General features: G+C 63.0%; 1 protein-coding gene across 1 annotated transcript; it reads left to right on the top strand.

The window, feature by feature from the left end:
• The first annotated feature begins 727 nt into the window (after positions 1–727).
• Positions 728–15,315, top strand: ASAP3 (ArfGAP with SH3 domain, ankyrin repeat and PH domain 3). The gene is made up of 26 exons (XM_088527932.1): positions 728–853; positions 4,103–4,175; positions 4,424–4,569; positions 5,717–5,791; positions 5,977–6,026; positions 6,285–6,411; positions 8,349–8,434; positions 8,838–8,913; positions 9,070–9,156; positions 9,403–9,512; positions 9,620–9,689; positions 10,586–10,673; positions 11,203–11,251; positions 11,503–11,690; positions 11,802–11,935; positions 12,213–12,307; positions 12,496–12,676; positions 12,784–12,869; positions 12,981–13,096; positions 13,196–13,263; positions 13,355–13,462; positions 13,548–13,803; positions 14,022–14,307; positions 14,763–14,898; positions 15,036–15,158; positions 15,235–15,315. Exons 1-26 carry the CDS (start codon positions 728–730, stop codon positions 15,307–15,309), a joined length of 3,015 nt encoding a protein of 1,004 aa, XP_088384058.1. The 3' UTR covers positions 15,310–15,315.
• The last annotated feature ends 910 nt before the right edge of the window (positions 15,316–16,225 follow it).

Here is a 16,225-nt window from a genome sequence, read left to right as displayed (position 1 = left end):
CGTGACCCTGGCCTCCTTCCCTGATTCTCTTTCCTGTTATTTGTGACCAGCTCCTTCTTCCCCTTTCTCCTTCCCCTAGAAATCTGTTTGTTACTCCCAGCCCTCATATGTCACTTTGGGGCTTTTTGGAGCAAAGCCGTGGCGCAGCATGAGAAACTGGGGACAGCCTCATCCTGCCCTCGAGCTCCAGGCTGTGACCAAGGAGACTGGCGGCCCCCATGTCCCCTGTGGTGCTGGACCACCCCCACAGGCTGCCCTTTCCCTCCATCCTGGGGACACTGCTTGTCCCGTGGGTGCTGGATCCAGGGACATTGGAGTGATGGAGCGGGGGCTCTGATGCTGGAGCCCTGAATCCTGCTGACAGCAGCGAGGCCGAAGGGTTTAGTCTTCCTCGACGAGGCCGAGCAGTTTTGTGTTCCTTGCCCCCGACCGGGAGGCGACCGGCGGGGTCCCCGCGGCTCCCGGTGCAGCGGGGCGGCCCCGGGAAGGTCCTCGTCGACTCTTCGCCTTTAACGGGCCGGCGGCCAAGCGGCGGGGCGGGCGCGCACGTGACGGCGGCGGCGGGGCGGGAACGAGCGAGCGAGCGGGCGGGCAGAGGGAGAACCTCGGCGGCGCAGCCCGGCTGGCTGCGGGCACGGGGCGCTGAGCGGCGGCGCCGCCGGGACCGAGCCCCGGTGCCCCCCGCTCCCGGTGCCGCCCCGCTCCCCGGCCCGCCGCAGCCCCCACCATGCCGGAGCAGATGAGCGTGGCCGAGTTCCTGGCCGTGACCGGCGAGGATCTGAGCTCTCCGGCTGCCGCCGCCTTCGCCTCCAAGATGCCCAAGTGCCGGGGGGCAGTGGGGGCGCTGGAGGAGGTGAGCAGGGCTGGGAGGGAGGGAAGGGGATGCGCTCCCCACTTGGGAAACAGCCCCCTCCATACGCACACACCCCCCTTCCCCTTTCTCCCGGGACTTGCGGTGCCTCTGGCACCCATGGGTGCTCTTGCTTGCAGCATCTGCCCTCTCTGCTGCGTCACCCTCTGTTTATTGGGGTGCCCTGCTCGGCCTCCCCCAGCCTGGCAGGGAGGCCGGCGCAGTGTTTGCGTCACTCGTGTTTTTTGTTGCTTGCCCGGGTGCCGCGTCCTCCTGCGTCCTCCCCACAAACGGCAGCATGAGGAAACTGGGGATTGGAAAGCTTTTTGGGGGAGGCTTGTGCCATCCCTGGTGCCCTTCAAGGTGTTGGGTGGGCCGGTGTGGGGACCGGGTGCTGCGTGAGACCGCGAGACAGCCCACGCTCAGGGCTCCATCCCCGCAAAGTGCTTGTGCCACCTTTCCATTGATTGCACCCTCAGCACCGGCGGTTCCTCTCGGAGTCGGGAAGAGCAGCAGCCTCTAGCTCTGCCGTTTGGGGAAGAGCCCGCTGGCATCAAGCAGGAGCCAGTTCCAGAGGGATGCCCCCCCGGCGTGAAAAAGCCAAGCAGGGTTTTAGCCCCCCACTTGGCAGCTTCAGCAACCTTTTTTGGGAAGGTCCAGGATACGGCAGGCCTCCTTCCCCCTCTCCTGCCTTTAATTGAGGCGCTTTCCAGCTGGTCCCGTGTCCTTTGCCAGCTCCTCTTAGCCGAGGAATGGCTTTGAAGGAGAGCCAGGCCGCGCCGGGAAGCGGGGCCAGAGCCAGGGGCCCCTGCTCAGCCCCCCAGCTCCAGAGTCCATCCTCCAAGCTGGAGAACGGGCCGGCGGGGAGCATCCTGGCACGTGCACCCGCTGCTGGCTCTTCCCTCCTTCTCCCCTGGCCTGGGGTAGGAGGAAGCAGTGGGAATTTCATTCGGCTGCTTGGCATCCTCGGGGGCTGCAGTGGATCCGTGTCCCGCAGAGGTTCAGTCTCTGCCGCGAGGCAGCGGCGGGGGGCTCTGCCGCGTGTGCTTGGGGAGGGGAAAGTGGGGCCCGCATGGGATGTGACTTGGCCCGGAGCCTGTGTGAGCTTGGGGCTCTGAAGTTGAATTTTCCTGTGAACTGATGTGTTTTTGAGGCCTGAATCCTCCCCGCTCCTCCCCTCTGTGCTGCATCGGGGACTCCACCAGCACTGCAGCCACCCAGTGCACGGGTCTGTGTTGGCTTCTTGCAAGACCAGGGCAGCAAAGCAGCTCCCTGAGGTCTGAATCAGCTCCGGTCGCTTTCCTGTTTCCATCTGTTGAGCCATTGGGAAGGGAGGGGAAAAGGGGAGTGATCATCAGGGTGCTGGGGGGTGCTGAGCCCTCATTCTGCTCTCTGGGGTGGGCTAAGAGGTCTACCCTGCACCCAGTGGTATAGGGTGGCACTGGGTGCTGCTTCAGGCACTGGGCGCTCTGGATCCGGGCAGGATAAGCATTTCCCCCATGGGGGATGTAGGTGGAATGACAGGGCAGGGGTGACAGATGTGCTCGGGATGCCGATGCCGCTGCCTGTCCCACGGGGATGGAGGACGGGTCGATGTCCTGGTAGCCACGGCGGCTCCTGCACCGAGCGGCACGAGCTGGTGGCAGGAGGGGGAGGTGGAAGAAAGGCCCCTATTGAGCATCCACGAGGGATGCAGGAGGGATCCAAGTGCCCTTCACCAGTGGCTCGTCCTGCTCCTCTGGGTGCAAGCGGGAGCCGGGGTGACCTGGCCTGTTCCCGCAGAACATGGAGCTCTTCCTTCCCTCCATTGCGGCTGAAGTGTCGAATCCAGCCTTGGTTTCCTCTTCCCCAGGCTAAGCTGGGCCCCTTTTGGCAAGCCAAGTTATCCAGAGCTGTGCCCGGGGGTACCCCGGGGGCTCCAGAGCTGTGCCCAGGGGACATTTGCTGCCACTCCAAGGCAAGTAGGTGCCCCAGGAGAGCCCATGGGCTGGTGCAGCAAGGGGACACGAGTGGCTTGGGGACCTCAGTGGCTCCTTGAGGCACAGTGACATCTCCCAGGGCTGGGACAAGGGTGGCAAGTCCTGGAGCTCATCCCGCGGCTTCCCTGTGCAGCCATCCCCTGGATGACAAAGGTGTTTTCCTCAGGCCTCCCCAGCACCATGGGGCAACCATGGCCGGGGGCGGCCGCTTCCCGCCTCTTCCCTCCACCCCAATCCTCGGCCCCGCCAAATTCTGCCTCCCTTGGAGCCGGGCTGACCCCGCTGTCAGGAAATCGGCCTTGACATCAGCCCGAAAACCTCCGGCGAGCGAGCGAGCGGCTCTTTCTTGCAATTCCTCCGCGGTTTCATCCCTCGCCCTTCTTGCCGTTCACGCCCTCCAAATATTTCCAGTCTGTTATCATGCCTCTGGTACCTGCGGCGCAGCCAAGCTGCCTTTAACTCTTTCCTGATGGAGCCGTCCGCAGCTGGCTGCCTGCAGTGCTTCTTTTCCCGGTGTTCCATGTTCAGCGGTTGCAGGTCAGATGCATCCCAGTCAGATAGAGGTGCTGGCAAGGGAGTGATGTGGAGGGGTGATGACCGGGGAGTCTCCATTATGGGATGAAATGGGAAGGGATCCCCACAACCGCTATCCTGCACGTCCATGGTTGGCAGCATTCCTGCTTCTGGGATTTGCTGTCTGCGTGTTTGAAGGCCTTGTTGGGCCTTGGAAAGGTGGGGGATGTGTTTTGTGCTCTGCGTGGAGCCCTGCACTCTGCTGTGCCCACTCTGGCTGCATGGTGGGGACAGGCTGGCTGTCCCCGTTACGTGATGGGATGTCCCTGTGTATCCCCATCCCAATCACGTCTCCCGTGATTGCTCTGGAGGCATTTTCCATGGTGACTGGAAGCTGCTTGGCTCCAAACAGATGCTACCCCCCACTGCTGCAGCCACAAAGCATCCCCGCTCCCCGTGTGCCAGGAGCGCTCCCCGAGCCCATCACCCGGCGCTGCCACCTCGCTCGCGCGCAGCCGCTCCAGGTGCAGCCAAAGCCCTTCCCGGCAGCGCACGGACCCCAGGACGGAGCCACGGCTCTTGGTATCCCCAGGCCGGTGCTGGGATCCCTGGGGCTCGGCAGCTTGGCTGCGGCCCCGCACATCTGCGTGGCAGAGCAAGCGCCGCTGCAAGGGCCCAGTGTGGCCAGCTGGGCCGGGGGGGCCGGCCGTGCTTGGCGAGGCGCGGGATCTCATTGGGGTTTGTTTCTGCGCTTTCACAGAGCCTGGATGGGGACCAAGCCATACTCCAGAGGATAAGGAAATATGTGAAAGCCATTCATGTCTCCGGGCTCAGTAAGTCGGGCTCTGGGAGGCGCTGGGCATCCCCCTGCCTGGGCAGTGCCTTGGATGTTCCCATGGTCTGTGAGCAGCCTCCATGCCCATCCACGGGGAGGCAAGCTTAAAAAGAGGGAGGGAAAGGGGGGTCCTTGAGCATCCCAGAGTATCCTTGCTTGAGGATGCAGGGATGTAGGGGGGATGCTCCGAGCATCCCGCAGGCATGGGGTGCTGCGGGGCTCTCACCGGGGCTGTATCCTGCCCAGCGCACGCGGAGAACGAGGAGCAGTACAGCGAGGCCCTGGAGACCTTCGGCAACAACCACCTCTCGCAGAACAACCACGAGCTTTCCACCGGCTTCCTCAACCTGGCCGTCTTCACCCGCGAGGTCACCGCGCTCTTCAAGAACCTGGTAGGTGCCCAGCATCACGGGCACAACATCCCCAGTCGGATATTGCCTGGGGTGGGTGGGCGGTCGGTGCTCCGAGCACAACCAAGACCCCTGTGCTGCATTTTGCTGCTCCTTCCCGGCTCTGCCGGGGCCGTGACCGCCACGATCCGCTTTGGGCTGTGCTCTTCGCTTGTTTATTTATCCCTCTTTACCCCATCTCGCATCCATTGCACCTCTGCCAAGAAAGCGAATCCAAGCAGCCCCGGGGAGCGGGAGGGAGTGCCGGCTCCCTGCTTTCCTGAGAGAAGCTGCTTTTTGTTTCGTTTTTCTTCCCGTTGTTTTCCGGGGAGGTGAGGGCTGCCGGAGGCCCAGGCGGGAGCTGGAAAGCTCCATCTTGGGAAGCAGGTTGCCAGAGGGAGCCGGGTGTGTGGTGCCCGGGGCAGCCGCTGGTGCCCTGTAAAGGGACATTGCCGACTCTGGAAAAAGACGAACTGCCCAAGTGCCCCGCTGTGGGTTACCTGCGTTTTGGGGGCACTTTCAGTGGCCTTCCCTGACGTTTACCCTACCAGGCCTCCCTGCCGCCTGCCCTCCCTCCTCCCAGTTATCCCTGCCCGGAGCCCCCGCGTGCTCTCCCGACGCTTTTCGGGGAAGCGGCCGGGCAAAGAAGTCCAACCGGTTCCTGGGGCGAGGGAAGCGCTGCGCGCCCATGCCCCGCACGTGGGAGAGGTGGGAACAGGCACCGGGGCTGCTGCTGAGACCCCCCGGCCACGTCCCCCTGCTTCATCCTCCTCCTCGAGGCTGAAGGCAAGTGCAGAGCCGCGTCTCCGGAGCAGGGATGAGCTGCATCCCTGCAGGGCGCTGGTGATCCCCGCTCCCGGCAGCGGGGACGCAGCTTGGGACGATGCCGGGAACCTCCCAGTGTCACAGAGTGGCCGCTGGGGTGACCCTGCCAGGGAAGGGGGACGAGGATAGAGCAGCGATTTCCCCAGCAGGCGCCAGGGCGGTTAGTGGGAAGGGCCCCACGTCACCCGTGTTGCAGCAGCGAGCCCCGGCCTGCCCCGCCGCTGCCTGCGGCCGCCCATCGCAGCCTCCTTAACCCTTGGCGGGGCCGTCCCCACGCTGTGGGGACGCTGGTGCCATCGCCACGCTGCCCTCTCCGCCGCGGCAGGTGCAGAACCTCAACAACATCGTGTCCTTCCCTCTGGACAGCCTGCTGAAGGGGCAGCTCAAGGACGGGCGCCTGGTGAGTCCCCTCTGGAGGGACAGAGCGGCCGGGGGAGGTGGCATCGTCCCCCAGCTGCTGCAAGGGGTTGTCAAGGGCTGTGATGGCTGGAGCTGGGGAATGTCCCTGTCGGGTCGCCAGACTTGGGTGGCCGGACACTGCTGCAGTGCCGTGGGGTCCCTCACCGCTGCCCTGCTTCTCTGCAGGACTCCAAGAAGCAGATCGAGAAGGCCTGGAAGGATTATGAGACCAAAGTGTAAGTCACGGTTGCCTCTGGCCTAATCCCCCAGCGCACAAAGGGGTTTTGTCCTGGGGCTGTGGCTGGTGCCGCATTCCCAAGAGCTAGAGAGGAGTGGGAAAGCCCTTGTCCCCTTATCCCCACTCCCATCCTCCCTGCTGGAAGGACATGAACATGGAGGGAATTCTTCCTATTCCTCCCTGCGGGTGCATCCTGCTGCCCCATCCGCACATCCCAGCTCTGCTGCGGGACCCTTTCCCGCTTCCTGCCCAGCAGAGGGAAGATGGAGAAGGAGAAGGAGCGAGCGCGCCTGGCCGGGCTCCCCCAGGCCGAGCCCGCGGTGCCGGAGGCGGCCGAGGACGCGCAGAGGGAGCGGCGGCTCTTCCAGCTCCACATGTGCGAGGTAGGAGCCAGGCCTGCCGCAAAATCCTGGGAGGAGCCGGGGCGGGATGCGGGATGCAGCGTCCCCCGTGTCCCACGCAGGGCTGCGCGGCGCCCTCGGCCCCACGGGAGGCTGGGGCTGGGCGAGCGGCGCGGGGCTCGGCGCGGGGCCGCGCCGCTGGGGCCCGGCCAGATGAGTCATTCCTTTGAATAGCAGCACTGTTAAATAAATAACAGCACATGGAGAGGCTGCTCCGAGCGCCCCGGCCGGGGAGGGGCCAGGCAGCCCCGCAGAGAGGGGCTGCGCGGGGGTCTTGCACCCCTGATGCTGCTTTCGGGGGGACCCGGGCTGCATGTGGGCCAGGGGCTGGTTTTGCATGCATTGCATGCATGCATACATATACATGCATCTGCATGCAGGATTTGCTGCTCCTGGGGTGGGGATGTGCTCCATTTTCTTCCCGAGATTGATATTGAGGGGGTTTGGAATGGCCAGATCCTGATCCGTTGCGGTGCTGGGAGTATCCCCCTGCTCCAGGTGGGAGGTCGGAGAGCTGGGACTCTCCCGGCACCTCCCTTGGCAGCAGGGAGCTTCCGTGGCAGCCAGGCATCTGTGGTCCTTTCCGGCTGGGACTTTGCCCAGGGCTGGTCCAATGCTCAGGGCTCCGGGTTGGGAGTCCCTCCGGCTCCGCAGTTCCTGATGGGCTGGAGCGGTTTAACAGGCCCTTTGTCCCTGGAAGCTCCTGGTTGTGCCTGGGTAGAGGAAACTGAACCCTGAGCAGCGACGTGGCCCAACCACGCACTCCTCCCAAGGAATCAGTTGGAGCCCGGACAGGGACCCAGGCGTCCTGCCCCATCCCTGGCCGCACAGCAGTGGGAACCCCCCTGTTCTGAGCGTTGCTCCTGCATCCTCTCCCGCTCCTGCTTCCCAGCCCGGCATGGTGCATTCCCCTGGGCCACGCTGCCATTTTTCACGGCTCTCGGCACATTAATCCAGCTTCTCGACACGTTTATCCACCCTGCAAATTGCTACACCCGGGTTTTGATCCACAGCATCCCATGGGCATCTCTGGGGCCAGTGCAGAGTTCGGGCCGGGATTGCCCTGAAGTGTTTTCCCCTCTGCACTCCGCCGGTCCTCCCAGGGTTTCCTCGCCATGGAAAAGGCCCGGAGCGCTCCGCAGCTGGAGGAGCGGCTCGAGCGCCTCCCCCTCCGCTCGCCTCCTGCTCGCAATCCCCAGGAGAGCGCGCGCCGGCGGCCGGGAGGAAACTTTACCTCCTGGGCAACTTGACAGCTGCGCAAGCCTGGAGATGAGCCTGCGGAGGGAAATTTCTCTTTGCTTTGCTTTTTTTCTGCTCATGTGACCCAAATTTTGAGATTTTTTTTCCTGCCTGTGGCCGATTGATTGGTTTGGTTTATGAGGCTGAAGCGCCACGGGCGCTTGTCCCCCAGGATGTCACCGTGAAGGACCGTGGCCTCCGGGGCTGCTGCATTGCAGGCGCTCTCTGCTCAAGATGTGATTTTGGGAGCAAAGGGGTCGCGTCTTGAAAATATTTGGCCTATTTTATGTTTTCTTCAGCTGCGCTGGGTTGGGGTTATTTATTAACTCCAGAAGTAATAAGCAGCGAGTGAGGCATGCTCTGTTGGTAACCCGAGGGGCCTGTCTTGGCCCCTGAACTTCCCAAGGCTTGGAAGACTTCCAAATCCAGGTTTTTTTTCCGAGGGTGGTCCCCAGCGAGTTGCCTTCAAATCCTACATCTTGACTCGGCATCTTGAAAGCAAGCCAAAGTTTTAACCCTCCTCCCTTTCAATGTGCTGTCCACTAGGAGCGAGAAATCCCGGTTTCTGAACTGCTTTGCTATGGTCTTCACCACTGTCTCACCCATCGTGCTCTTTCTCCTGGGAGTTTTCAGGTAGTCCTCGCTTTTGCTGCCTAACCTGGTGCCTTCTCCCTCCCCAGTACCTGCTGAAAGCCAGCGAGAGCCAGATGAAGCAAGGGCCAGATTTCCTGCAGAGCCTCATCAAGTTCTTCCACGCTCAGCACAAGTAGGTGCTGCTCACCAGTGAGCCTGGGACGAGGGTCACCTCTGTTGCACCAGTGGGGAAACCAGGGCAGGGAGGATGCAGTTGTGTTGGCCAAGAGCACGTCCTTGCTTGGGGTCCAGTCCTCACAATCTGGCCAGCATGGATCCTCATGAGATGAGAGAGGAGCTTCTACTGAATGCAAGGCCAGTCCTGTGTCCCCAGATGTTTGGGTTGTCCCAACCCTTTGGGCTGGATCATCCTTCAGCAGTGTCTATCCCTAGGCCCTACTAGCAGGGGAGCCGCAGAGCAAAAGCAGCTTCCTGGGAGGCTGCTCATTTCTCCTGTCACGTTTTCTGTAAATAACCTCTTTTTCTCCATCCTCCCCATTTGCATCTCTCCTTACTTGAATGAAATAAATGCCCAGTTTCTTCCAAGATGGCTGGAAGGCTGCCCAGAACCTCTACCCCTTCATTGAGAAGCTCGCTGTGTCCCTCCACGCAGTAAGTGCTCCATCCTTCTGTCCAGCACTGCTCAGACACCCGCTAAGATGTCACGTTTCCCTCTTGTTGCATGTCCCCCGGTCCCCTGCGCCACCCCGAGGTGCTGAGAACACATGCGTTCAGCACAGCAGTGACAGCAGCTGCTTCTCTTCCCAGCTCCACCAAGCCCAGGAGGAGGAGGTGAAACAGCTCACGCAGACGCGCGATTCCCTCCGGAGCATCCTGCAGCTGGAGAGCAAAGAGGTGAGACCCGGGACAACGGGCAGCAGGGACAGGGAAGCCGGGGATCAAGGGGGACATCCGCAGGAGGTGGCAGAGCAGGAGGATTGGGGAACACTGGGAGAAGGGCAAGGACTGCAGGAGCTCTCCTGTCCTGATGGGCACGTTGCCGGTATCCAGGCAGTGTTCTCCAGCTCTAGGTCACTCTGGCATGGACACCGCAACTGCTTCTCATTTCTTTTAATACCGTTTTTTCCCTGGTGAGCTCAGGAAAACCTGAGCAGGAAGAATTCTGGCAATGGCTACAGCATCCACCAGCACCAAGGGAACAAGCAGTACGGGACGGAGAAGTCGGGGTTTCTGTACAAGAAGAGCGATGGGTGAGGGCGAGTACAACAACCAGAGAGCAATCGGCGGTGGTTTGGGGTGATGGAGAGATGGGGGTGATCAGGCTGGGTAATGATTCCTCTTTCCTTCTCCGGCTCAGGATTCGGAAAGTGTGGCAGAAGAGGAAGTGCGGTGTGAAGTACGGCTGTCTCACCATCTCCCACAGCACGGTAAGCAACGGGGATGGCAGCTCCAAGAGCAACCTGCTGTCGGGCATGCCTGTGTGCAGACCCTGCCCTTTGGGAATGTGACCCGGAAGCCTCCACTCCTTCATATCTTCCAGAGGATCCCTCCTTTAGCTGGAAAGTCCCAACTACACCCTGTGGGTCTTGGCAGGAAAACAAGCCGCCACCAGACCACGACTTCCAAGTAATGCAAGACCAGATGGGGTAGACGTTTTCTGTAGGACCCACCTGGTCCTTGAATGCATCCTTCGAGTGTTGTTGCTTTGAGGTCAGGTTTAGTTTAGCCCACGCTGGCTTGAAATCTCACCTGGAGAAGCAGGGGCTCAGCAGTGCCTGAGCCCAGGCCTGGAAATACCCAGTGGGGAGCTCCCTGCTCGCGTCTCGTGTCCCCCGCGTTTTGCCATGTGCCAACGCCAAGGAGACGTTTTTGGCACGGGCAGCGAGATGGGCGTTGAGGTTCCAGAGTGGGTCAAAGGGGCCGAGGCCGTTCTGGAGGCAGCTGCTGCCCTCTGGGGGCGGAGGCCGTGAACTGCAGAGAGGAAGGAGGACGGAGATGGGTCCCCATGGGCCCTCCTGCAAAGGGAGCGCGCGCAGGGTCCAAAACCTCCGGCAAAGGGAACGTGGAGGGGTCCAAGACCTCCTTCAAAGGGAGCTTGCAGGGGCCCAAGACCATCTGACTGGCACTGTCATCCCACCGGGATCAAGAGGCTGAGGGACCATCTGGGGTTGGTTGCCCTCCTGCTGACACAGTGGCTGCTGTAGGAGATACATGGTTGGCCATATCCATCCACCGGTGCATTTGAACAGCAGCGACTCATTCCGCCTTCCAGCTCCCTGCTCACCCCAGCCCTTTCATGTGGCTCTGTCCTTGCTCCACACAGATAAACCGGCCCCCGGTCAAACTGAACCTCCTGACCTGCCAAGTGCGGCCTCACGCCGAGGAGAAGAAGTGCTTTGACCTGGTGACCCGTGAGTGATGGGGAGGGAGGTTCCAGCACTGTGTATGCTGTTTGCTCCGTCATCCCTCCTGCCCCGGCTGGTGGGTGGCTCCGTGGCCAGGATTTGCCCTGGGGTTCCGATCCGGAGGCGGCGAGGGGCGGGAGTGTTGACATGTGCAGCCTGGCCGCCTCCAGATCAGCTCCCTTTGCTAAGGGAGTTTCTCCAAACCAGTCCCAGCGGGTTCTCCCGGCTCCCCGTGGAGCTCTGCCAAGGTACCTGGGCACACTTTGCCCTTCTAATCCGACTGGGCGTCTCCTGGGCTGCCCGTGTGGAGGAAGGACAAGTTCCTCCAAGGAATAGGGTGGGATCTATCACGGTCAAGACATCTGTGACCCAAAGGAGAGTGTGGGGCAAGGATGTGGTGGTGAAAGGGTGACATGTAGTGATTTTATTTTTTTTAAAAATGCAGCCCTTTGGAGTCGTTTCAGACCCTCTCTTTGGCTCTCCTGAATCTCCCCCTCACCTTTTTCTCCCCTCTTCCTCCTCCTCCTCCCTGCAGACAACAGGACATATCACTTCCAAGCGGAGGATGAGCAAGAGTGCGTTGTGTAAGTGACACGGCCCATCTCCGTCCCACGAGGTGGGCACCACGGGTGGGCAAAGGCACCGCTTTAAACCCCCATCGTGAGTAAAGCGGCTGCCTCGGGTGCAGGACACGGGGCTCCTGCTCCAGGCTGGGCAAACCTCATCCTTCTCCTTACGCACTCGGAGACCCCGGGGAGCGTTGGGCCGGCCTGGCACGAGGGCCGCTGGCCCAGGGTGGCAGCGGGTGGCCTGACCTCAGCTCCCCGCTGCCCAGCTGGGTGTCGGTGCTGCAGAACAGCAAGGACGAGGCGCTGAGCAACGCCTTCAAGGGCGAGCCCAACGGCAGCGCGGCGGCGGCGGGCGCCGCGGCCGACAGTGCCTTGCAGGAGCTCACCAAGCTGGTCCTTGGCGAGGTGAAGAACATGCCGGGAAACAAGCAGTGCTGCGACTGCGGGGCCTCAGGTGGGTCGGGGCTCGAGGGCCCCCGTCGGCGGCTCTGGGGATGGGGACAGGGCTTGAGGTTCTGCAGAGGCTGCTCTGGGGTGATGTGCACTGAGAGCATCCCACCTGCAGACCCCACGTGGCTCTCCACCAACCTGGGCATCCTGACGTGCATCGAGTGCTCTGGCATCCACCGCGAGCTCGGCGTGCACTACTCCCGCATCCAGTCCCTCACCCTGGACGTCCTCAGCACCTCCGAGCTGCTGGTAAGTGGTTCCTCGAGCCCGGCTGCTCTGGCTTTTGGGGTCGGGAATGCAACCTTGGGGAAGCAGTTTGCGAAAGGGAGGGATGCTGGGAGCCCTGTTAAAAGCAGCTTCCCCCATGGACCTTCTCTGTGGCGGGAGGCCCTAGGAAGATGCCAGTGCAGGAAAAGCTTCCAGGAGTCGATGCACCTATGGGGTTGCGGGTTGACAAGTCACAAAAAGCCAGGTTGGGTCATGGGCTCAGCATTCCCTCTGCCCTGACTGCCCCTTTCCCGCTCAGCTGGCCATCAGCATCGGGAACAGCCGCTTCAATGACATCATGGAGGCCGCGCTGCCCGCGCAGGACAGTCCCAAGCCCACGGCTGGCAGCGACATGTGAGTCGGAAGGCCCAGAGGTGGGACAAGGATGCAGCGTTTTGCCCTGGAGGGCTCCCACCTCTTGGAGGGGAGCTGCTGCCTTCTGGGTGTTTCCATCCCATCCTGAGTCTCGGAGCAGGAGGCGCAGGGCAATGGGCCGGCTGCTCCGCAGTTCCCCCCGCTCAGCTCCGACGCCATTCCCGCAGGAGCGCCCGCAAGGAATACATCGTGGCCAAGTACATGGAGCGGCGCTACGTGCAGAAAGGCGGCCGGGACGACCCGCAGCGCCTCTGCGAAGCCATTCGCACCCGGGACCTGCTGGCCCTGCTCCAAGCCTTCGCTGAAGGGCACGACTTGACCAAGCCCCTGGCTAGCCCCGAAGGCCAGGTATGTTGCCCGCTGCGGGCATCCTAGCAAAACGGGGGTCTTTTCCTGCCCCTGTTTTGCTCGGAGCATCCCGGGGCGCTGAAGCCGCTGCTCTCCTCCTATGGCAGGAGCAGGGCGAGCTGGCGCTGCACATGGCCGTGCGCTGCGCGGACCGGGCCTCCCTCCCACTCGTGGACTTCATCATCCAGAACGGGTACGTGGGGCTGGGGACATGGGCACAGAAGGGAGGAGGGTGACAGGATGGGGACCTGGTGGCTCTTCGGCTGCTCCCGGCCTTGAGTTTCCTCCCTGTGGCTCGGCGCAGGGGAACCCTGGACCGGGTGACGCAGGAGGGGAACACAGCTCTGCACTACGGCGCGCTCTACAACCAACCCAACTGCCTCAAGCTGTTGCTCAAAGGCAAAGCCTCCTTTGGCATGGGTACGGGGCACTGCGCGGCTTGGGGCGCCCTTCCCGTGGGCATCTCCCGTGGGATTTGGGTAGGGGGCATCATCTCAGCTGCATCCCTCCCTGGCGCAGTGAACGCGGCGGGTGAGACAGCCCTGGATGTGGCCAGGCGGCTCAAGCACGCCGAGTGCGAGGAGCTGGTAGGTAGCACGGGGGGGACCCACACGTGGGCCAGTGGCGGTGGGCAGGGGTGGCCATTGCTGAGCCCTGCACCCCGGCCCGGGCCCACAGCTGGAGCAGGCGCAGGCGGGGAAGCTCTCGCTGCAGGTGCACGTGGACTACGACTGGGAGCCCCCCGCTGAGTACCCCTATGACAGCGAGGACGAGCTCGAGGAGAAGGTACCGCTGCCATCCCCAGCGCCGGGCACGCGGGGTGGCTTTGTGGGGCTGTAACTGGTGATCTGGGTCCGTTCCCCCTGCCCAGGTGAGCCCCTTGCAGCGCTCCTTCAAAGGCCCGTCACCCCCGGGCGCCAGCCCCCCCGCCGCCTGTCCCCAGAGCGCCCCAAGCTGTCCCCAGAGCCGCTGGAGCTGCGCGGGCATGGACATCACCAACAGGACCTACGAGAGCATCCTGGTGGCCGCGCGGCCCGCGCCCCGCCGCGCGCACAGCGACGAGATGCCCCCGCCGCTGCCCCTCAAAAACCCCACGCGCGCCGGCCCCCGTGCCAAAGCACCCCCCGGTGAGTTGGGGATGTTTGTCTGGACCCACAACTGCTCCGGAGCCGCTCTGCTCCCGGTGTTTGGACCAGAGGGATATAGGGAGGAGTGGAGAGGGCTGCTGTGCGGGTTGGGTTTTACTCCAGCGTTGCCCCACTGCAACCTGCTGTTTTTTTGAGCACCGCTGTACTCTGGTATCACTTGCTTTTTCCAATGCGTCCCCGTGCTCTCCGGTCCCCAGAGCGCCCCGAGCTTCCCCGGCAAGCCTCAGAGCCGCATTTCCCCGGCCTGCCGGAGGCGCCGGCATCCCGGAGCCTCTCCTCCTCCAGCGCCCCGGGCACCCTGGACAGCGCGGCCGGGCACCTGGCCCCTGCGGCCCGCAGCCCCCCGGAGAGCCGCCGCGCCGCATACTGGGAGACCCGCTCGGAGACGGAGAGCGGCAGCGCGCGGAGGGCGCCCGAGCTCGGCCAGGCCCCGGCGCAGCCGCCGGCCCCCGACGTGCTGCAGATGCCCCCCGTGAAGTTCAGGTGGGGACAGGAGCCCGGGTGGGTTGTGGGGATGGCACCGTGGTTTGGAGCCCTGCTGGCCACCCACAGGACATGGGCAACCCTACGTTGTCACCAGCGGTCCCCACTGCCACCCTCCTGTCCCCTCGGTGGTGACCCTGTGGTGCAGGCCTTGGGGTGCTGGGCTATCCCTGGACACTAGGATCAGTTGGGAGGAGAACGCGGGATTGGAAGCCCACAGAACTTACCAAGCTTATTCTTTTTTCCACCCTTTTTTGGAAATGAGGTTGGTTAGGGTGAGAGGGGACAGGGCGAGGAAGGGCACAGTCTTGGGTAACCCACGGGCCCCCTCTCCCTCAGCATTCGCCTGGGGCTGTGGTTGGGAGCAAGGACCGTGTCCCATGGGTCTCATCCATGTCCCCCTCCATGTGGAGTGGGATGGGGTTTATTGACACTGTCCCTGTGGTCCCTGGCAGCTCAGAGAGCACCCGCTCCTACCGGCGCATCAGCAGCATTGGGGGCAAAGCCACCTCACCCGTGTCCCCCCAGAGCCCCGAGGACCCCGCGCCGGGCAAGGCGCCCCCCGTGCCCATGCCCAGACGCTTCGCTCCGGTAGGTGTCACGACTTGGGGGGTCTCAGAGGGGCCTCATTCCTGCATGGAGATGTCAGGAGGGGTCACATGCATGGCAGGGTGGCATGAGGGGCTGTCGCAATGTGTCCCTTTTCCCTCCTCGCTGCTGCTCGGCAGGCCAAGGGGCGGCAGAAGCGGGTCAAGGCGGTGGCCGACTGCAAGGGGGACAAGGCCCGGGAGTTGACCTTCTCCAAGGGCGAGGTGATCGTGGTGACACGGGAGGAGGACGAGCAGAGCTGGGTGAGGATCTACACCCTCTCCCACTCCTCTCCCGCACTGCCCTGCTTCCCACTGATGCCCCTTTCTGCATCCCCAGGTCGGCTTCATCGAGGGTGACGGCTCCCGCACTGGCGTCTTTCCAGCCAGCTTTGTCCACCTCTTGCAGGACTGACTGAGCTGCCCCTTGTCCCCCTGTCCCCTCGGCATGAGCTGGGGCCTGGATGGACTCACAAACAGAGAGCTCAGCAGAGCTGGGGCACGAGGGACAGGCACCCTCGTCCATTCCCATCCCGTTCTCCGCATGCTGGAGTCTGGAAGCTGCAGCCGACACTCTCAGGCTCGAGACCCTGGGGCCACCTAGGGACAGTCCCCCATGGCTGGTGGCTCTGGAGGCTGAAGAGCTGCCCCTCGCTATGCGGTTAGCACAGAGAACAGACATGCTCGCTGCATGTGTGGGATGAGATTTCGGTGCTTGCAGGGGCACCCTCCTCCCTTAGTGGCCTCAGCTGCCTCTGAGGAGGGGATGCCCCCCTTTAGCACTGTCATGGGGGCACAGAGCAGCCAGGGGGTAGCAAGGGGCAGTGGGACCCCTGGCAGCATTGACCCAATGACAGTCACCACGGGGCCGGGGCTGCAAAAGGCACAACCTGGGTCCTTTTGCAACCTGCTCCCCTATTTGCCCCCTGCCCAGACTGTCCCCCTCCCCCTGGCTCCTTTCATCACTTTTGCTCCCTGGCTTCCCCGGGGAGGGAATGGGAAAGGGGAGGTTATTAATTATAGGTGAGGTGGCTTAAAAATCACCCAACCCTCCTCACGCAGTGTCACGTGAGGGTTTGGGGATGGACGCACTGGAGCCAGGGCCCCATTTGAGGGGAGGGGGGCTCACCCCAGGCTCCCCCTGTGCTCCCGTCCCTCGAGCAGGGGCTGATGCTGGATCACAGCCCCCAGCTCAGGCAAGATGTGGGGCCTGGGGAAGGCACGGACCCCCCTCCCCAGGCCCTTGGGGCCTCCCTGGGCATTTTTAGGGACCAATATTCCCCCAGGCTGCTGCCCCCCATCAGCTGCCTGCCCTTGACCCTTGTGCCACG

Source organism: Tinamus guttatus, unplaced genomic scaffold (assembly GCF_059628265.1).
Source record: "Tinamus guttatus ecotype Peru unplaced genomic scaffold, ASM5962826v1 Tinamus_guttatus_pri_ptg000296l, whole genome shotgun sequence".
Classification (NCBI taxonomy): domain Eukaryota; kingdom Metazoa; phylum Chordata; class Aves; order Tinamiformes; family Tinamidae; genus Tinamus; species Tinamus guttatus.
The sequence above is the reverse complement of the archived record's forward strand: the minus strand, read 5'-3'. Positions and strand labels throughout refer to the sequence as shown.